Source organism: Pimephales promelas, chromosome 5 (assembly GCF_988280905.1).
Source record: "Pimephales promelas chromosome 5, fPimPro1.hap1.1, whole genome shotgun sequence".
Classification (NCBI taxonomy): Eukaryota; Metazoa; Chordata; class Actinopteri; order Cypriniformes; family Leuciscidae; genus Pimephales; species Pimephales promelas.
This window is the reverse complement of record NC_142773.1, coordinates 43,999,719-44,022,781: the sequence shown is the minus strand read 5'-3', so window position 1 is coordinate 44,022,781 and position 23,063 is coordinate 43,999,719. Positions and strand designations below refer to the sequence as shown.

At 46.4% G+C, this 23,063-nt stretch overlaps 3 protein-coding genes across 3 annotated transcripts in view; 2 read left to right on the top strand and 1 right to left on the bottom strand.

The window, feature by feature from the left end:
• Nucleotides 1–7,358: 7,358 nt before the first annotated feature.
• LOC120491191 (uncharacterized) lies at nt 7,359–10,850 on the bottom strand. The gene is made up of 2 exons (XM_039688859.2): nt 10,486–10,850; nt 7,359–9,355 (listed from the first exon to the last, which is right to left on the bottom strand). Exons 1-2 carry the CDS (start codon nt 10,648–10,650, stop codon nt 8,216–8,218), a joined length of 1,305 nt encoding a protein of 434 aa, XP_039544793.2. The 5' UTR covers nt 10,651–10,850; the 3' UTR covers nt 7,359–8,215.
• A 2,439-nt stretch (nt 10,851–13,289) lies between these two features.
• On the top strand, nt 13,290–15,982 carry fem1a (fem-1 homolog a). The gene has a single exon (XM_039688849.2). The coding sequence runs from the start codon at nt 13,464–13,466 to the stop codon at nt 15,318–15,320; it is 1,857 nt and encodes a 618-aa protein (XP_039544783.2). The 5' UTR covers nt 13,290–13,463; the 3' UTR covers nt 15,321–15,982.
• A 3,104-nt stretch (nt 15,983–19,086) lies between these two features.
• Nucleotides 19,087–23,063, top strand: part of ptprsb (protein tyrosine phosphatase receptor type Sb) — a 95,400-nt gene continuing 91,423 nt past the window's right edge. Inside the window, exons 1-2 of the mRNA XM_089131656.1 lie at nt 19,087–19,169; nt 19,822–20,057. The gene's annotated coding sequence lies outside the window, so the exon portion shown is untranslated. The remainder of the gene's footprint in view (nt 19,170–19,821; nt 20,058–23,063) is intronic.

Genomic DNA, 23,063 nt, shown 5'->3' with positions numbered 1-23,063 from the left:
TCACGCTGACCATCAATCACGCTCACCATGAATCACGCTCGCCATCAATCACGCTGACCATCAATCACGCTCACCATCAATCACACTCGCCATCAATCACTCTCACCATCAATCACGCTCGCCATCAATCACACTCACCATCAATCACGCTCACCATCAATCACGCTGACCCTCAATCACGCTGACCCTCAATCACGCTCACCATCAATCACGCTCACCATCAATCACACTCGCCATCAATCACGCTCACCATCAATCACGCTCACCATCAATCACGCTGACCCTCAATCACGCTGACCATCAATCACGCTCACCATCAATCACGCTCACCATCAATCACGCTGACCCTCAATCACGCTGACCCTCAATCACGCTCGCCATCAATTACGCTCACCATCAATCACTCTCACCATCGATCACGCTCACCATCACGCTCTCCATCAATCACGCTGACCCTCAATCACACTCACCATCGATCACGCTCACCATCGATCACGCTCGCCATCAATCACGCTCACCATCAATCGACGCTCACCATCAATCACGCTGACCCTCAATCACGCACGCCATCAATCACGCTCGCCATCAATCACGCTCACCATCAATCACGCTCACCATCAATCACGCTGACCCTCAATCACACTCACCATCAATCACACTCACCATCAATCACACTGACCCTTAATCACGCTGACCCTCAATCACGCTCACCATCAATCACGCTCACCATCAATCACGCTCGCCATCAATCACGCTCGCCATCAATCACTCTCACCATCAATCACTCTCACCATCAATCACTCTCACCATCAATCACACTCACCATCAATCACACTGACCCTCAATCACACTCACCATCAATCACGCTCGCCATCAATCACGCTCGCCATCAATCACGCTCGCCATCAATCACTCTCACCATCAATCACGCTGACCCTCAATCACACTCACCATCAATCACGCTCGCCATCAATCACGCTCGCCATCAATCACGCTCACCATCACGCTCGCCATCAATCACACTCACCATCAATCACGCTGACCCTCAATCACACTCACCATCAATCACGCTCGCCATCAATCACGCTCGCCATCAATCACGCTCGCCATCAATCACTCTCACCATCAATCACGCTGACCCTCAATCACACTCACCATCAATCACGCTCGCCATCAATCACGCTCGCCATCAATCACGCTCGCCATCAATCACTCTCACCATCAATCACGCTGACCCTCAATCACACTCACCATCAATCACGCTCGCCATCAATCACGCTCGCCATCAATCACACTCGCCATCAATCACGCTCACCATCAATCACGCTCACCATCAATCACGCTGACCCTCAATCACGCTGACCATCAATCACGCTCACCATTAATCACGCTCGCCATCAATCACGCTGACCCTCAATCACGCTGACCATCAATCACGCTCGCCATCAATCACGCTCGCCATCAATCACGCTCACCATCAATCACGCTCACCATCAATCACACTCGCCATCAATCACGCTCGCCATCAATCACGCTGACCATCAATCACGCTCGCCATCAATCACGCTCGCCATCAATCACGCTGACCCTCAATCACACTCACCATCGATCACGCTCGCCATCAATCACGCTCGCCATCAATCACGCTCACCATCAATCACGCTCACCATCAATCACGCTGACCCTCAATCACACTCACCATCAATCACACTCACCATCGATCACGCTCGCCATCAATCACGCTCACCATCAATCACGCTGACCCTCAATCACACTCACCATCGATCACGCTCACCATCGATCACGCTCACCATCAATCACGCTCGCCATCAATCACGCTCACCATCGATCACGCTCACCATCAATCACGCTGACCCTCAATCACACTCACCATCGATCACGCTCGCCATCAATCACTCTCACCATCGATCACGCTCACCATCACGCTCTCCATCAATCACGCTGACCCTCAATCACACTCACCATCGATCACGCTCACCATCGATCACGCTCACCATCAATCACGCTCGCCATCAATCACGCTCACCATCGATCACGCTCACCATCAATCACGCTGACCCTCAATCACGCTCGCCATCAATTACGCTCACCATCAATCACTCTCACCATCGATCACGCTCACCATCAATCACTCTCACCATCGATCACGCTCACCATCACGCTCTCCATCAATCACGCTGACCCTCAATCACACTCACCATCGATCACGCTCACCATCGATCACGCTCGCCATCAATCACGCTCACCATCAATCGACGCTCACCATCAATCACGCTGACCCTCAATCACGCACGCCATCAATCACGCTCGCCATCAATCACGCTCACCATCAATCACGCTCACCATCAATCACGCTGACCCTCAATCACACTCACCATCAATCACACTCACCATCAATCACACTGACCCTCAATCACGCTGACCCTCAATCACGCTCACCATCAATCACGCTCACCATCAATCACGCTCGCCATCAATCACGCTCGCCATCAATCACTCTCACCATCAATCACTCTCACCATCAATCACTCTCACCATCAATCACACTCACCATCAATCACACTGACCCTCAATCACGCTCACCATCAATCACGCTCACCATCACGCTCGCCATCAATCACACTCACCATCAATCACGCTGACCCTCAATCACACTCACCATCAATCACGCTCGCCATCAATCACGCTCGCCATCAATCACGCTCGCCATCAATCACTCTCACCATCAATCACGCTGACCCTCAATCACACTCACCATCAATCACGCTCGCCATCAATCACGCTCGCCATCAATCACACTCGCCATCAATCACGCTCACCATCAATCACGCTCACCATCACGCTCGCCATCAATCACACTCACCATCAATCACGCTGACCCTCAATCACACTCACCATCAATCACGCTCGCCATCAATCACGCTCGCCATCAATCACACTCGCCATCAATCACGCTCACCATCAATCACGCTCACCATCACGCTCGCCATCAATCACACTCACCATCAATCACGCTGACCCTCAATCACACTCACCATCAATCACGCTCGCCATCAATCACGCTCGCCATCAATCACGCTCGCCATCAATCACGCTCACCATCAATCACGCTCGCCATCAATCACGCTCGCCATCAATCACGCTCGCCATCAATCACTCTCACCATCAATCACGCTGACCCTCAATCACACTCACCATCAATCACGCTCGCCATCAATCACGCTCACCATCAATCACTCTCACCATCAATCACTCTCGCCATCAATCACTCTCGCCATCAATCACGCTCGCCATCAATCACGCTCGCCATCAATCACGCTCGCCATCAATCACGCTCCCCATCAATCACGCTCCCCATCAATCACGCTCGCCATCAATCACGCTCCCCATCAATCACGCTCCCCATCAATCACGCTCACCATCAATCACGCTCACCATCAATCACTCTCACCATCAATCACACTCGCCATCAATCACGCTCACCATCAATCACGCTGACCCTCAATCACGCTCACCATCAATCACGCTGACCCTCAATCACGCTCGCCATCAATCACGCTCACCATCAATCACGCTCACCATCAATCACTCTCACCATCAATCACACTCGCCATCAATCACGCTCGCCATCAATCACGCTCGCCATCAATCACGCTCACCATCAATCACGCTCGCCATCAATCACGCTGACCCTCAATCACGCTGACCATCAATCACGCTCACCATCAATCACTCTCACCATCAATCACACTCGCCACGCTCACCATCAATCACGCTCACCATCAATCACACTCGCCATCAATCACGCTCACCATCAATCACGCTCACCATCAATCACGCTCACCATCAATCACGCTGACCCTCAATCACGCTGACCATCAATCACGCTCACCATCAATCACACTCGCCATCAATCACTCTCACCATCGATCACGCTCACCATCAATCACGCTCACCATCAATCACACTCGCCATCAATCACGCTCGCCATCAATCACGCTCACCATCAATCACGCTCACCATCAATCACGCTCACCATCAATCACGCTCACCATCAATCACGCTCACCATCAATCACGCTCGCCATCAATCACGCTGACCCTCAATCACGCTCACCATCAATCACGCTCACCATCAATCACACTCGCCATCAATCACGCTCACCATCAATCACGCTCACCATCAATCACGCTGACCCTCAATCACGCTGACCATCAATCACGCTCACCATGAATCACGCTCGCCATCAATCACGCTGACCATCAATCACGCTCACCATCAATCACACTCGCCATCAATCACTCTCACCATCAATCACGCTCGCCATCAATCACACTCACCATCAATCACGCTCACCATCAATCACGCTGACCCTCAATCACGCTGACCCTCAATCACGCTCACCATCAATCACGCTCACCATCAATCACACTCGCCATCAATCACGCTCACCATCAATCACGCTCACCATCAATCACGCTGACCCTCAATCACGCTGACCATCAATCACGCTCACCATCAATCACGCTCACCATCAATCACGCTGACCCTCAATCACGCTGACCCTCAATCACGCTCACCATCAATCACGCTCACCATCAATCACACTCGCCATCAATCACGCTCACCATCAATCACGCTCACCATCAATCACGCTGACCCTCAATCACGCTGACCATCAATCACGCTCACCATTAATCACGCTCGCCATCAATCACGCTGACCCTCAATCATGCTGACCATCAATCACGCTCACCATCAATCACGCTCGCCATCAATCACGCTGACCCTCAATCACGCTCACCATCAATCACGCTCGCCATCAATCACGCTCGCCATCAATCACGCTGACCCTCAATCACGCTGACCATCAATCACGCTGACCATCAATCACGCTCACCATCAATCACGCTCGCCATCAATCACGCTCGCCATTAATCACGCTGACCCTCAATCACGCTGACTATCAATCACGCTCACCATCAATCACGCTCACCATCAATCACGCTCACCATCAATCACGCTGACCCTCAATCACGCTGACCATCAATCACGCTCACCATCAATCACGCTCGCCATCAATCACGCTCGCCATCAATCACGCTCGCCATCAATCACGCTGACCCTCAATCACGCTCACCATCAATCACGCTCGCCATCAATCACGCTCGCCATCAATCACGCTCGCCATCAATCACGCTCGCCATCAATCACGCTCGCCATCAATCACGCTGACCCTCAATCACGCTGACCCTCAATCACGCTGACCATCAATCACGCTCACCATCAATCACGCTCGCCATCAATCACTCTCACCATCAATCACGCTCGCCATCAATCACGCTCACCATCAATCACGCTCACCATCAATCACACTCGCCATCAATCACGCTCGCCATCGCCATCAATCACGCTCGCCATCAATCACGCTGACCCTCAATCACGCTCGCCATCAATCACTCTCACCATCGATCACGCTCACCATCAATCACTCTCGCCATCAATCACTCTCACCATCAATCACGCTCGCCATCAATCACGCTCACCATCAATCACGCTCACCATCAATCACACTCGCCATCAATCACGCTCGCCATCGCCATCAATCACGCTCGCCATCAATCACGCTGACCCTCAATCACGCTCGCCATCAATCACTCTCACCATCGATCACGCTCACCATCAATCACGCTCACCATCAATCACTCTCACCATCGATCACGCTCTCTGAATTCAGCCTCTAACTTCAAGAGAACTGTATTAGTGGAGTAACGTACTCTTTCAGAAAGACCTGCACTAAAGCTGGCACTGGACTGGTACCACAGGTTCTGATATGCCCACTTTAGCTGCAGAGGAGTGTGTTGACAGTGCCAGTGTAGGGAGCCGTGAGTGAGGGTTAGGGTGATCTAAACATAGGCCCAGATAACACACACCGAATTACACGCATGAAGGTTCATCAACTACATCATCTCTCTCTCTAGAGCATTTCAGGCTCATCCTTAATGAGTTATACACAATACTAAAATGGCTTTATGTCTTTGAGGATTCGCTGTAATAGTGTGCCTTCATCCCTCCTAACTTTCTGAGTATCACAACAAAATACGTTCTCCTCCCAATCATGATGTAGAGCTGAAGGGTTAGTAATGACAACTAACATCAGTACAGGAAGTGAATCAGTCAAAAACGAACCGATTCTAGAGCCGTCCCGTGACGACAGCACACATTCAGGACCGGGTGATCGTTTAGTTTGAGAAGCATGTTTTATACTGTCTCTCAATATTGACCAGTAAATGACATCCACCAGTGTCTACGGTCTACAAAACTAATATCCAGCGTAAAGAGTACAAAAGAAATCAATCTATGCATACTAATAATAAAGATCATATGAGCGAAGGAAAGTTGAAACATGAGACGATTATTCTCACCTGTAAATGAACATGATTTCTCCATAATTCCCAAACGCTGCTTTTTGCTACAGAAAAACACTGGACCAGAACAGTGTGACGGAGGACAGAAAGATGATCACTCGTCCTCCGTCTCAGACTCTTTAAAGAAGACCTCGGACATCAGCAGCGTCCAGAACACCACGGACAGGGACATGTTGGCCACCACCATGAAGATCAGGAGCGGGTGGAGCATGATGGGAAACTTCTCTCAGAGCGAAACTCTCAGATGAACACGCTCCTGAAGTTCAACACTGCGTTCCTAACCCTAATCCGGAATGACCCTTGACCCTAATACATCTCTCTACATCTCCAGGCTATGTAATCCTCAGATTAATATAAAGTCTCTCAGAGACAGATGGAGCAGTAATTCAGCATCCTTCACACAACAAACAAGTGTTCATTACTTCAATGAGCTCGTTTTTCTGCCTGAAGTAATTACATAAAGTCGCGTCTCCTTCATCTATACAGCGCTTTAACAATATAGAGTTTCACCGCATCTCTACAGTGATAACAGGAGATTACAGTAACAGAGAGTTACAGCAGATCTACAATAAAGTTACTGTCCAGATAAAGTTAGTTTTGATTGATTCACTTCCGTTGTAACGATCATTAGTGATTAACTTAGCGGCCGCTAACACGACACCGCTCTACTGAACACAGAAACTGTTGGTGTGTTTTTAAAAGAATAAAATAGTTCTCTCCTAACTGTGATTATGTGTTTCTGACTCAGATCACGGTGACGTGGACTCGGGCACTTTCCGTAAAGCGGCTTTGAAACGATGTGTATTGTCAAAGCGCTATACAAATAAATGTGAATTGAATTGAACAAATGATCATTCTGCCATCATCTTCATCATCATCATCATCATAAAAAGACAGACATTTCTCAAAAAGTAACTGAATTTATATTTGTAAGTTCTTGATACACATTAACATCACACAGAATATCATAATGAGAGATCGTTTTCATGTTTAATGATTTGAAGAATTTAGGGTTAAGACTATTAAAAATGAAGTTGTCGAAAAGTACCGACTTCGATACCGAAATGCTCAGATTGTGCTGCTCTGAGCGGAACCGTAAACCCCTCTGATTGGCCGTTCAGTTCATGCGCTCAACACATATGTCTGTGATTGGCTGCAAAAAAAGTCATCACTGACAACACCAATTAAAACACATCCTGATCCATTTAAAACAATCTTTTTGAAGATTTCTGTCACATGATCGGCTCACTGATGCGTGTTTCCCAAAGACAACTATAGAGTTCAGCTGGAGTTTGGGAAACGCAGTCCTGTCGCACTTTTTAAACTTTCAGAAGTGACTAGGTACCAAAGTCTGTACTTTTTATCAGTGGAAGTGTGAGTTTACACAAGTGTAGAGAAATCACATTAACATCCTCCAACACCAGCCTCCAGACCCACACCGGACCGCTAGAACTGGCCAACAGAAGTGTGTGTGTCTCGCTCTCGCTTTGACGTTCTGTGTCCATGAGGCCGTCGTGTGTGTCCTCAGTCTTCTGTTGTGCGATTAGTGTTATTATAGAGGAATATTAGAGCTGCAGGTCCTGATACACACCAGGACGAATCCCTCACGCTCCAATGTTTTAAAATCATATTACAAAAATTTTATTTTAGAGAGAGAGAGACAGAGTGAGAGTGAGAGTGTGTGTGTGAGCGAGTGTGTGTGTGAGCAGATCAGAAGTGTGTGTCGAGTGTAAAGCCTCTCGCGGTGACGTTTCCCACTCCTCCTCCTAGCAGTCGAGCGTCCTCTGCTGGTTCTCCTGCTGCAGGAAGTACTCGCAGAACAGCTCGCGCACTTCCTGTGCGTCGGGGTCGTCGCTAGCGGGAGACACCTCGTCCGCGGGCTGCGGGCTCTCCTCGCTCCGCACCGCCTCCTCCCAGCGGGCGTCGAACGCGTCCCCGTGGAGCTCGCACACATTGTGCAGGACGCAGCACGCCTCGATCATCGTGGGCACCACGTCCATGCGGCAGTCGTTACGCTTCAGCAGGCACTGCCAGCGCGCGCGGAGCCGCAGGAACGCTAGGTCCACCACGGCCCGCGCGCGTTCTAGCCGCCGGTTAAACGCGCGCTGCCCCGGCGTGAGCTCGAGCGACTCCGGGTGGCTCTTCATCAGCCAGCGCTTCAGCGGGAACCCGGCGTCGCCTAGCATCAGGTGTCCTAGCGGGCGGCCCATGAAGTCCAGCGGCGGGAGAAACCCGCGCTCGCAGCCGCGCGCCCACAGCGTGGAGTTCTGCAGGATCTCCGAGTGTTCGGTGCTGCCTGGGAACCCTGCGCACACGTCCCAGAACTGGCCCAGAGCGTTGACGGCGCCCTGCGTGACGACCGATAGCCATCCGCGGCTGTTCCAGTAGTGCTGCGTGTCGCTGGACGGGGCGATGATGGGCACGTGGAGGCTACCGACGGCTCCGACACACCGCGGGAAACCCCAGCGCGTGGCGAACAGCCGAGCCGCATCCTCCAGTTCCTGCTCGCTGGGCGAGCGCAGGTACAGCGGGCGTAGCATTAGCACAATGGCGTGGCACACGTCGCGCACGCACTTGCACACAGTGGAGCGGCCCACGCCGAACAGGCTGCTGATGGTGCGGTACTCCACGTTAGACGCCAGACGCCACAGCGCTACGGCTACGCGCTTCTCCAGCGGTAGCGCCGGGCGCAGGCGTGTGTCCTGGCGGGTTAGCCGCGGCTTCAGTTTCCCGCACAGCAGGAAGAACGTCTCTTTCGTCATACGGAACTTCTCCAGCCAATCGGACGGCTGGAACTCCCTCATCACCACACGCTCCCACCAATCCGTGCTCTCGATGTTGCTCCACACGCGAGTGGGCCGCGCCGGCAGCTCCGCGACGGGACGCGACGTCTGAGCGATCAGCATCTGCGAGAGGAGAACACGTGTTACTGCTACTCTTACATGAGGACACATCAAGCACATGACGGACACGAGAACAACCAATGATGACATCATCGGACATGAGATCATCAGATCCAGCTAAAGCTACTCCGCTGAGGATCAGTCGTCACTCAGGGTGTGTGCTCGGAGTCTCTTCCCTCTGGTGAAGACAAAAGAAGATGCACAGTATTCCAGTCAACGTGTGTGTGTGTGTGTGTGTGTGTGTGTGTGTGTGTGTGTGTGTGTGCCAATGGACCCCAGTCTCGAGTCACACGTGTATCTGTGGCCATAGGAACAACACAGTAAGGGTCACAATTAGAGATTTTTCTTTTATGCCAAAAATCATTAGGATATTAAGTTAGGGTTAGGGTTACGGTAATCTCTCTACTGTGTTACAGAAAGTCGTGTGGGTATGACGCAATCGTTAGCCTACGTTCACTAAAACTGCTTCTACGGGGCCATAACATAAGCTACAACGTAATGGACCATTTTATACATTGTCGTGTTTCTTTAGAAATAAATAAAGGACAAATGAGGTCTTCAAATGCCTCAGATGTAAAGTTATTCGCTGTCAAAGTGACGCCAAAATGAATGGGAGTCAATGGGAATGCTAACGCAAGTGAAGTTCTGCTACAAGACGGCGGCTCCCGCGAGGCTTCAACTACCGGTCGATGGATTACCCCCTTGGTTTACATGCGCGAAGCAGCCAACATGGCCGCCACGGCAGTAATGACGTCACGACGCCCAAGCCCTATTTAGGAAGAGTTCATGAACAACACTCATGCTGAACATCATCATCATCATCATCATAAATAATAACAATGTACCCAATATAGTTCCTTGTCAATTAAATACCTGACAACAGGACAGGTTAGAGTACATAATGTATTAGGGGGAAATAAGAGACACTGAAATTAACATCATATGATGCTGTTGTGTTTTACACCATTTTTAGAACTGTTTATGACAGAAATAAGCAAAGTAATTCCCTATAGAGAACTCCCTCTAGGTGGCGCTGTGGTCAGTTATTCACCGAATATATTATAATAACTCAACATGATCATCCCTTAACTTTATTAACTGCAGATATGATGTTAATAATGATAATAACCCACCATGATCATCCTCTTGTGTCTCTGGTGAAAATACTGCCTGCGCGCGACCCGCCGCTGAACCTCGTGCCTGCGCTGCGCGTTCGCGCTGGTGACGTCACGCCGCCGCTTCATCAGCACGTAACTGAGCGCCAACATGAGCGCGTGCAAAGCCTCGTCATCGGCCATGTTCGCGCCTTTATTCTCCTCAGAAGAGCAAACTCCACTGATATACTCGAAAATCCGTCCAGTTACTCCGCGCACATGGTGTTGATCCACCGTTGTTAGACTGGACTCTGCAACACAAACACACACACAAACACACTCCTCGCGCTGCTTCCGCTGCTGCCGCTGTGTGTGACGTACCTCTTCTTCTTCTTCTGCTCGTTTTTTCGCACATTCCGCGCATTAGCGCCACCTACTGTGAGCTCGAAGATCGTTGCTTTACTTTAGAAGTAAAGTTATGGGCAATAAAACAGCACAGAGCCCTGCCTGATCATTTTATTTATAAAAATAAGACACTGTATGATTTGAATGAGGTGGCTAATTAATTTAATTCTTTTTTTGTTAATGTGGGGCAAAATTTGGCGGATTGTATTAAGATATATGACATGTCATCACAAAGAGGGTGAAGAGGAGAAAGTAGAGTACTGCAGTAAATGTTCTTATGTCTGTGAATCAGAGATTATATCTATTGTTTCTAAATTAAAGAGTAAGACTTCCATTGACTGTGATGGGATACATATGGTTATATTAAAAAAGACAATGGACTGTGTTTTTAAACCCATTTGTTATATTTGTAATCTTTCCTTTGGAAGGTTTTTTTCCTGATAAAATGAACACAGCAAAAGTTATTCCATTATTTAAAGCAGGAAATAAGCAATGTTTCAATAACTATAGACCGGTTTCAGTACTTTCACAATTTTCAAAAGTTTTAGAAAACCTTTTTGTTTATAAGTCGGATAGTTTTTAAAAAAAGCATCACTTGTTGAGTAAACGCCAGTATGACTTTAGGCAAAAAGGTCCACAGTGACTGCCGTAATGAATATTGTTGAAAAAATAACAACAGCGATAGATGAAAAGAAATTCACAGTGGGAGTGTTTATTGATTTGAAAAAGGCACTTTTAGATCATAAAATTTTACTTTCTAAATTAAGTTTGAATGGAATGAGAGGAATGGCCCTAAATTGGTTGAGAAGTTACCTGAATAACAGAAAACAATACGTACAGTTAACTGATGTCAAATCTGAACTTCTGGAAATTAAATGTGGGGTACCACAGGGTTCTATTTTGGGACCTAAACTTTTTGTTTTATATATTGACATTTTTGACATTTGTGATGTTTCCAAATTATTACAGTTTGTTTTATTTGCAGATGATACTAATTTCTTCAGTTCTGGAAATAATAATATGAAGAAACTAGAATCTATTATGAAATGACAAAACTGAAAAAATGGTTTGATGTAAAAGTTGTCATTGAATTTAGAAAAGACAAAGTTTATGGACTTTGGAAATAGGAAAATAAACGAATCTGTAGCTTTATCCATAGATGGAGTTGATATTGAGAGAGTGTTTGAGTTTCGTTTTCTTGGTGTAATTATGGATGATCAATTAACATGGAAACCTCACATAGCATACATTAGAAGAAAAAATCCTAAAATATTTTTTGTTTTAAACAGAGTGAAGGAGGTATTAAATAAGGAAACAATGAAAATACTTTATAGTTCACTCATCACACCACATTTGATTTATTGCATAGAAGTATGGGGGAACACATATCAGACAAATATAAAACCTGTTATCTACAGAAGAGAGCTTATTCAGAACTTATTCAGTTTTATAGAACTGACTTATTCATCACGTAAATGATCAAATTATTTGCTAAATGCAGAATATTAAAGTTAGAAGATTTTGTTAAGTTTCAAACACTAATAATATTGTTTAAAGACCGAAAATCTTACCAGAGAAAATACAACATTATTATCAGTTAGAAAAAGAGTACAGTAGGAGAAGATATAACTATAAAATATATAAGATATATATTTGAGATATAAGCAAAGTAAATCAGGGTGGGATCCATGTTGTTGTCTTGTTTTTTTTGTTTTTTTCTTTTGTTTTTTTCTTTATATGTATTGGATTACTTGTTGTTTTGCTGTTTGGGCACTGCCTGATTTATTATACTGCATGAATTGCTGTTATTTAATCCAACATTGTTTTTTGTTATTTTTTTTTTCAGTGTAATTTTGTCTGTAAGCTGCTTAAGAAGGTTATTTTGTATTTTGAAATAGGGGGACAGATATTATAAGATTTTATCTTCTTTCTTCTCCCTTTTGCACATGGGAATTTAAATTATGTAAAGAAGAAAATGAAATGTAATGTTTTGTGTTTTTACCATGGAGCAATAAATAAATAAATAAATTCGTAACAAATCCAGGAGCACTTTATTCAGTTTTGTGTGTGTGTGTGTGTGTGTGACATTCAATTCCAAACACGTATGCCTCTAAAACACTAAAATATTTAAAATGTCGTTTATGGTACAGCATAGGAAGGAACGCAGTGACTTCATACATGCCAGACGAGTTGTTCATACATTCCGTTTACATCAGCTGACTGAGTTTCACCAAGTGAATGATAGGGAATGTAGTACAGAGAATCGCAACGAGACAAGCTGATACGAGCGTGCGCGTGTTTATAGACTACATTTCCCACAAGTCTTTACGCGACAAGCTTTCCGGTCGACGTACTAACGCTCTTAACGGATGACAAGTGTAATTGTAGTTCTCTGCGCGGGTCACGCTGTGCTCTAACAGCACATACGGACTTCGATACCCAGCATTCCAGGCGGTAGTGGTAAACATAGCTGTCAAACAACATAATCGACGCCATTTCGACAACAGCCTTAAAATGGCAGCAAAATACAGAGCGATGATCGCTCTTTACTAAATAAGAAGCGACGCGATCGCGAATTCAAACGCGCTTTAACGGACTTTCGCGCCGAGAAGATGGACATTAGCACGGCCGTGTTTAACGCGGCGAGAGACGGAAAACTGAAACTCATCCAGAAGTTGCTGAGCAACAAGAGCGCGGAGGAGCTGGAGGCTCTGGCGGAGGAGAAGACGCAGGGCGGCACGCCACTGCTCATCGCGGCGCGCTACGGGCACCTGGAGGTGGTGGAGTACCTGCTGGAACACTGCAGGGCAGGCGTGGAGATCGGGGGATCTGTTAACTTCGACGGTGAGACGATCGAGGGCGCTCCGCCGCTGTGGGCCGCGTCGGCCGCCGGGCACCTGCCGGTCGTGAAGTCTTTACTGGGTCACGGGGCCTCCGTCAACAACACCACCCTCACCAACTCTACCCCGCTGCGGGCCGCCTGCTTCGACGGACACCTGGAGATCGTGCGCTACCTGGTGGAGCACCACGCTGACATGGAGGTGGCGAACCGGCACGGGCACACCTGCCTGATGATCTCCTGCTACAAGGGCCACCGAGACATCGCTAAGTTCCTCCTGGAGCGCGGAGCTGACGTCAACCGCAAGAGCGTGAAGGGCAACACGGCTCTGCACGACTGCGCCGAGTCCGGGAGCCTGGAGATCATGAAGATGCTCCTTAAGTGTGAGGCGCGCATGGAGCGGGATGGCTACGGGATGACCCCACTGCTCGCCGCTAGCGTCACCGGACACACCAACATCGTGGAGTATCTGGTGCACCAGCCGCGGCCGAGTAGGGAGGAGCGCATCGACGCACTGGAGCTTCTCGGAGCCACATTTGTGGACAAGAAGCGCGATCTGCTGGGCGCAATGCGCTACTGGCGGAGAGCGATGGAGCTGCGGACGGCGGGCGAGAAGGCGGGTGGCTACTTGGCGAAACCAACTCCGGGGCCACCGGTGCCAGCGTATGAGTGTGCGCGTGAGGTTAGCACGGCGGATGAGCTAGAGGCACTAATCACGGATCCAGACGAGATGCGCATGCAAGCGCTGCTTATCCGCGAGCGCATCCTTGGGCCGTCGCACCCAGACACCTCCTACTACATCCGCTACCGTGGCGCCGTCTACGCCGACTCGGGGAACTTTCAGCGCTGCATTAGCCTGTGGAAGTACGCGTTAGACATGCAGCAGAGCAACCTGGACCCGCTTAGCCCGATGACGGCTAGCAGCTTCCTCTCGTTCGCCGAGCTCTTCTCCTTCGTGTTGCAGGACCGCGCTAAAGGCACGTTATGCACCCGCGTCACCTTTCAGGACCTAATGGGTGTGCTAGGGAAGAGCGTGCGCGAGGTGGAGCGCGCCGTAGCGCAGCGCGACAGTCCACCTGAGGCGCCGCAGTTCACCAAAGCGCTGTCCATCATCCTACACCTGCTGTTCCTGCTGGAGAAGCTGGACTGCGCTCCGGAGCAAGAGCACCTCAAGCGGCAGACTGTGTACCGGCTGCTAAAGCTAAACCCGCGCGCGCGGAGCGGCTACACGCCGCTGCACATGGCTGTAGACAAGGACACCACATCAGTGGGGCGCTACCCAGTCGGGCGGTTCCCGTCGCTGGCCGTGGCGAGCCTGCTACTTGAGTGCGGGGCGGACGTCGACTCACGCGACTGCGAGAACAACACACCTCTACACGTATCCGCTGCTAACGGCTGCCCCGAGATCATGGCCGCGCTAATCCGAGCCGGCGCTCACTTCGACGCCACCAACGCGCAGCACAAGACTGCGTACGAGCTGCTGGACGAGCAGAGCAGCGGACGACACACACTACACCCGCTAAGCTACGTCACGCTACAGTGCCTAGCCGCGCGAGCCATCGAGAAACACAGACTTCCCTACAAAGGGCTGATCTCAGAGGAGATGGAGGCGTTCATCGAGCTGCACTGACACACACGCTACTACGCACACGATCCATGCAATAATCCCGGCGTCAGCTCGCGGACTCAGAGATAGCGCTGGGACGAGCCCTGGTCTCTGATTGGTTGCTATTCTTTGATTGACAGGACAGTCCGATGCAAATTGAAATGCAAAAGCAAAACGTTTTCTATCAGACTCCATTAACGTCATGACGCGTTCATCTTCCCGTCGGCGATCCTGAAGGACTCGGTGCCAAAACTAGCCTTACATCATCATCTTTTCTAACGTGTGATTTTAATGTTTTTATTGAATGACTCTTTCATCTGGGGAGTGACTGTAATATATTTAACTCTGCACTTTATCCACCCTTGATTGCTGGCGTTACGTTGATATCTATGCAGTTTACGAGCGGAGGAGCGCTGGAGTGGCAGACCTGCCGTTGGGGTTAGGGGGAGCTTCATGCATCGTAGTCTTATTCTGATTGCCTTTAAGTTTATTTCTTCTCGGTGAGATTTGGAATGGCTGTTTTTGTGTCGTTGTTGTAAATGCCTCCCAAATGAAAGCACTTTGAAAATGTTTAACAGTTTGTTTAAAACCAGAGACTTCAGAAACTGATTTGTTTAATTTAAGACGGTTTACTACGAGACTAAAGGTGGGTGGCGATGCCTGAATAAACTCAAGTGTCCCATCAAGCTGTTGTTCTGGCGGCTCGTCTGTTGGTGTCCTGCGACGTCTCTCTCGTGGGTCGCGGGGTCACGGGGTCACGGGGTCACTCACGGGTATTCCTACAGTTAATGTCAAAACATGTTCAGGACTTCAGTTTGTGTCATGATGAAACGCGTTGAGTTCACTAAACCAAAGTTAGTGTTCGGGTCTTATTTATTTGAATACAGTCGTCAACATTTAGGACAGGAACGGCTAATGTTCAAAATTCATAGCAGTTTTGATCCACTGATCCATGTTGATGACTATTTTTAATTAGCTTTGTGTAAATTTTAGTTAAACTTTTAGTAATTTAGTTATGTGCTTTTTCATTGTATTAGTTTTTTTTTACTAATAGTTAATAGATTTTAAGTATTGCTTTTGCCAAGTTATTGTCAAGGCAAGATCTCTTGATCAAAAATATACATTTTATTTTAGCTTTATTTAAATTAACCATAATATTAAATGTCTTTTTATAACAAATAACCCTTTATGACTTCTAACCGTTCATCACTACAGGAAAAGAACAATCAGAAAAATCAATGATTTTTGTTGTTTTCTAAAAGTAAGTTATGATAGTAAGTACGCATCATGCTATCTGTGCTTTAATGTATTCTGACTTTGATTGACAGGTTTTCATCATCACTGCATTACAGGACGAAGGCCTCATTTGTTTAATGCCAAATTTAGTCCCCGTTTGAATATTTTGTAATATTGATTGTGGGATGAAACATGATATTTCTGAAGCTGAAACTCGAGCACTGAAGGTTAGTAGTGTCTTATTTATGTGTTTTGAGGAAATGTTTTCTCTGGTTGCTGACGAACCGTGTCGCGTTCACACACACCGTGTCCGTGTACAATATTCAACATTTGAAGTGGATTGAAAGTTATACATGAATTTTGAACAATACCGTTCTTGTGTTAGGACAACTTTGATGGCCTTTTTATATCCACTTTAGATGTTGACTCCTGTGTCATGTGGCCCAGTGTAAATCTGTTGTTTCGTTTGTAAAAGTCTCAGAAATATGTCAAAGCTGTTCGTGTTGATTTATGTTCTCTCCTGTGGTCAGTGGAAGGCCGGTCATGTATTCTCCAGAAACCCGATCGCTGATAGAAATAGCCCTGAGTCGCGGGTCTATTTCAGGTCCCGGTCCCGTAAGCGGATCCGTCAGACCGGGTCAGTCTTCACACACACACACACACACACACACACACACACTGGAGAAGAAGCACTGATGTTAAAGGGATACTCCACCAAAAACTGAAGTCTGTCATCATTTACTCATCCTCAAGTTGTTGTAGACCTGTGTGAGTGAGTTTCTTCTGCTGAACACAAATGGAGATGTTTAAAGAATGATTATTTGGCAGCATTGACTTCCATATCCATCTTCCAATCGTTCTTCAAAATATCTGCCTTTGTGTTCAGCACAAGAAAGAAACTCAACAACTTGAGGATGAGTAAATGATGACAGACTTCAGTTTTGTGTGGAGTGTGTCCCTTTAATGACCGGCGTCTGTAGAAGTGTGTGTGCCTGTAACCCGCAGCACATGATGACCCATCACTAATATATATATATATATCTCATCACATCTGGGCGCTGACCCGTCTCGAGTCGCACGTGTGTCGGGCCATGGGTCTTTTATGGGTAATTTAGGACAAAATTCATTAGGATATTAAGTAAAGATCATGTTTCATGAAGATGTAAATCTCCTTCCGTAAATTTACAAAACATTTATAGTAGTGTGCGAATGCAGCAAATGCTGATCATAAATGCACAATTTTCTCAATGTTTCTGATATTTCTATATTTCTGTGTAACTCTCAGTAGATCGGGTTAGTGGTCCAGAGTCACAGATGTGGTGTGTGTGTGTGTGTGTGTGTGTTTAAAACCCATCACACTGTTAATCCTCTGCATTAAACTACAGTTTCATTTCACCGTTGAAACTGATCCACAGACTGTCTGAAAACATGTTTTTACCTAATGGTAATAAAAACATTATTTGTGAACTGCAAAGACGATCACTGGCTTCAGTCATCATTCCTGCGAGTCCACGTCTGATGTTCTCTTCTTCTCCATTGCAGGACCATCTGCAGACAGATCTCACGATGAAAGGTTCATGATCTCCATGTGCTGTAGAAACCAGTATTACCAGTGTAAATAAAGCAGGATTGGAGTTTACACTAAACTAAGAGTCCTTTTTCTACTTCATGTTAAATTCATTGTTTTACTTGTGACTATTCATGAAATCTGCGTTTATACATGTGATCTCCAGTTAACTACCCATGTGATCTGGTAATCCAGCAGGTTAGTTAATGTTAAGTGGGTTAGTTAAGGTTAGGCATGATGGGGTTAGTGTATATCAGTGTATTCTGTAGTAAAGCTGCAGTATCTCGGAGTCACTCTAAAAAATATTTAGGCCTAAATTTAAGATTTATGTATTTAAATTTTATTACGGTTACGCGGTTTGATTATAAACTAATAAACTGAATGCTTTACATATTTATCAGTCATGCATAAATTAAACAAGACAGATTTCTGATCAACTGAATGGGTTTTAAATCTAACAGATTTATCATTAATAAATCCATTTTGTTTCAATCACATACATTTAACTGATTGAATAATACTTTTTACAGTTAGGCATTTGTTCATAGTTTTACCTAAATAAGTTTGTTTTTACAAGAGATTTATGCTGATTTTAAGCAATATGAATCGATACATTTTGAAAATATGATTGTTGAGTGCAGACATTTGTGGAACAAACAATATTCAGTTATTAGAAATGTACGTAATTGAAAAAAAGTTGGATTTATCATACATTTGGATTTATGTTTAAACTTGGTCATTGTGAATTTAAAATGGATTCAGTTTATTGGTACTAATCCAGAAGTCTTGCCTGTTTCATGATTTATCACTTGTGCATGTGCTAAAACTGTGTAATCCAAATGCATGGAAATGTTATTTCCAGCTGACATGTATAAATATTAAACTAGTGACCCTCAGGTCGGGTAATAACACAATAGAGCCCGTTATGATATCAGCGACCGACGTCACGCGCGCGTCCGCCAGCAGAGGGCGCGCGCCCGCAGGAGCAGGGTCCATTGTGTGATTCTGAGGTAAAGTACAGCTTTTGTTATTGTGTTCATCTCCGAGAAATCTCCAAGCTCAAACCCAGTGTAAGAAATCAACTTCTTTATTATTGCGACCTGACATTTGCACAGTTACACATGTTCTAACTTTCAACACAATATCGCGTCGATCGTCCACGAGAATAGAAGTTTTAAACCGTTTTTACTGTTATTTATAATTTAACATAAATGCTGTAATTCCCTATGTTTAAATATCCGGGTCAATTTTTCACAAAATCATGCTTTTCTTAATCATATTTAGGGTATGTCATGGCATAGCCTAAAGAAGTTATGACATATTAATTTAAATTGAAAAGTCTTATTTGTGTTCATCTCTGAGAAATGATCTCCAAGACATTTTTCTAACTTTAACACAATATCGCGTTGATTGTTCACGAAGATAGAATATGTTTTAAACAGTTACTGTTATTTAACATTGAATAGGTTTTTATAATTCCCTGGGTCATTTTTGTCAATTTGTCACAAAATCATGTTTTTCTAAATCATAGTAATGACAAAGAAATGATGACATAAGGCTACTGAATCGAAAAGTCTGTCACTTATTCCAACTTTTTATGTCATGATCATTACGATTTGCATGATTTCTTTCCTCATTATGTGTTGATGGTGAGATAAAAGCGTTTTCTTCATGAGGAAGATCTTCATCATCATCATCTGAGACGCTCCATTGTTTCTGCAGGAGTCCGAGCGCTCAGCGGCCGTGCACGCGCTCTCCGTGACGTCACCGCTGCGAGGAGGGCGCGCGAGCACGAGCAGAAGGAGGAGGAAGGTACCGAGGAGGAGAGGCTCGTGCCCGCGAGCATCGATGACATCAACGAGCTAAAGATCCTGCGAGGCTTCTGGGAATGGAGATCCGTGTTTCTGCTGAGAGCGGAGTATGAGGCTCGAGTCTCGATGCGCGGCACCTTCCCGCAGGTAAACGCGCGTGACTGGCGAATGCGTGAGAGGACAGTGTGCGGGATCCGACAGGAGTCTACGAGCTCGGATTACAGCGGAACACCCGGAGGAGCGCGGGGCTAGGCGGCTGGTTAGTGTGGCTTCGGGTCAGGGCTGGTGCTGTGCGGGTGTGTGTGTGTGTGTGTGTGTGTGTGTGTGTGTGTGTGTGTGTGTGTGTGTGTGTGTGTGTGTGTAATATTGCTTATTAAAGGGAATATCGTGGTTATTCTCTGGTTTTGCGGATCCAGACGCTTTGCGCCTTTGTTCGGGTTTCGCCTCTCTCTCTCTCTCTCTCTCTCTCTCTCTCTCTCTCTCTCTCTCTCTCTCTCTCTCTCTCTCTCTCTCTCTCTCTCTCTCTCTCCTGGTCCACATTTGGAGCACTGAGAGGAAGAGCAGCGAATCCCGTGGGAAGGAGGAGGAGAATGGAAGCGAGATCTGTGTTTTCTGGCGGTGATGATGATGATGATGATGATGAACCTGCGATATTGGCAGATCTATAAGAGTGAGATATGAATGAAAATTACTGAGGGACTCCTGCTAACAAAGCCTGTGCGCGCGCACACGATTCTGATTAAAATTATTATTATTGTCTGGTTGATGCATAAAATAAATGGCACTGATGATCAAAATATTACCTACACAAAGAATATAATTTCTACTGTTGTTAAACTGCACTAACGCTGCTCTTGAAGTCAGTTAGAATGAGCTTTTGTAAAAATGACTGATTTGAACTCTAAAAAACAATGTTGTTTGTTATTTATTGTTTGTTATCATTTTCTAAAGGAAAAAAAAACAGCAGAATGTGTGGGTGGTTGCCAAGGTGTTGCTAAGGTGTAGTTCTGGTTCTGGTCCACAGCACAGATCTCACAGGACTCTCATCATGATCTCAGCTGCGTGATGATATAAACCACTGTCTAAGTCGAGGCACCTTCATTTATATAGTACTTTTGACAATATAAATTGTTTACCCACTTCCTGTTCATAATTTCAAGCAGCGTCGGGTTTTAAAATGATTTTATTCTGTATTAAACCTTTGAGACTGAGAAATTAAATTCTTATGTTTATTTGCATGCAATAGAAGAATATCAAAATGACTATTTTTATAGACTTTATCAAGACAAAAGGTGAACTGTTTTAAAATAAATTAATCACTTAAGAAAAACTGAAAGTGCTGTTACTTTACTTTACTGTACTTACAGTTTTCACATAGTGGACAATAAAGCGAACAAATCCCACAGATGCACATAATTCCTGGACTCTAAGAAACCACCTAGAGGACCTTAGCAACACCCTGACAACCACCCAGAGCACCTTAGCAACACCCTGACAACCACCCAGAGCACCTTAGCAACACCCTGACAACCACCCAGAGCACCTTAGCAACACCCTGACAACCACCTGGAGCACCATAGCAACACCCTGAAAACCACCTGGAGCACCTTAGCAACACCCTGAAAACCACCCAGAGCACCTTAGCAACACCCTGACAACCACCCAGAGCACCATAGCAACACCCTGACAACCACCCAGAGCACCTTAGCAACACCCTGACAACCACCCAGAGCACCTTAGCAACACCCTGACAACCACCCTGACAACCACCCAGAGCACCTTAGCAACACCCTGACAACCACCCAGAGCACCTTAGCAACACCCTGACAACCACCCAGAGCACCTTAGCAACACCCTGACAACCACCCAGAGCACCTTAGCAACACCCTGACAACCACTGGCCATTGTACTGTTTTTTTCTTCAGAAAATGGAAAAGGAATAATATTGCATGTACAATATTATGATGGACATTGAACGTTGTTTGCAGCACGGCTTTCTTTTCATCAACAGCTCATTAGAGATCAGCTATGCGCACAGAATACATGCATTGGTGCAGTTTAATAACAGTAGAAATGATATTGTTTGTGCTCATATCACTGTATTAAGCCTCAATGATCATCCTCCTGTAATCTCTCATGTCCAGTCAGACGGTGTAATGCTCCTGGTCCACAGCTCATGTTTTCATCTTCTGCTGCAACATTTCACCGGTTTTATGATCCAAATGTATCTTACTTTATTTTAATGCTCAGATGTGCAGGCAGTGTTTTGTCTTTCTAAAATGCTATGTATGTGTGTGTGTGTGTGTGTGTGTGTGTGTGTGTGTGTGTGTGTGTGTGTGTGTGTGTGTGTGTGTGGGTGTGTGTGTGTGTGTGTGTGTGTGTGTGTGTGTGAAGGTTTAAGTAGGTTACAGCTTTCGCCTGCGGTGGTTAGTATCTCTCAGGCTGATAACACAACCTGACTGTCCTGCTAACATGTTCTGTGCTTGAGCTGTGAGACAGGAAAATGATGAGACAGCAGTGAGACAGGTCAGCAGTGAGACAGGTTAATTGTGAGACAGGTGAGTGGTAAGAGGAAAATGGTGAGACAGCAGTGAGACAGGTTAATGGTGAGACAGGTGAGTGGTGAGAGGAAAATGGTGAGACAGCAGTGAGACAGGTTAATTGTGAGACAGGTGAGTGGTGAGAGGAAAATGGTGAGACAGCAGTGAGACAGGTTAATGGTGAGACAGGTGAGTGGTGAGACAGGTCAGCAGTGAGACAGGTGAGTGGTGAGACAGGTGATTGGTGAGACAGGTGAGTGGTGAGACAGGTCAGCAGTGAGACAGGTGAGTGGTGAGACAGGTTAATGGTGAGACAGGTGAGTAGTGAGACAGGTGAGTGGTGAGACAGGTTAATGGTGAGACAGGTCAGCAGTGAGACAGGTTAATGGTGAGACAGGTGAGTGGTGAGACATGTCAGCAGTGAGACAGGTGAGTGGTGAGACAGGTTAATGGTGAGACAGGTGAGTGGTGAGACAGGTCAGCAGTGAGACAGGTTAATGGTGAGACAGGTCAGTGGTGAGACAGGTGAGTGGTGAGACAGGTCAGCAGTGAGACAGGTAAGAGGTGAGACAGGTGAGTGGTGAGACAGGTCAGCGGTGAGACAGGTGAGTGG

Coding starts and splice junctions, on each gene's coding strand:
- LOC120491191 (XM_039688859.2), bottom strand. CDS start 10,650: ATGGCCGATGACGAGGCTTTGCACGCGCTCATGTTGGCGCTCAGTTAC. Junction 9,356..10,485: donor GACACAAGAGGATGATCATG/GTGGGTTATTAT, acceptor CTCCTCTCGCAG/ATGCTGATCGCTCAGACGTC.
- fem1a (XM_039688849.2), top strand. CDS start 13,464: ATGGACATTAGCACGGCCGTGTTTAACGCGGCGAGAGACGGAAAACTG.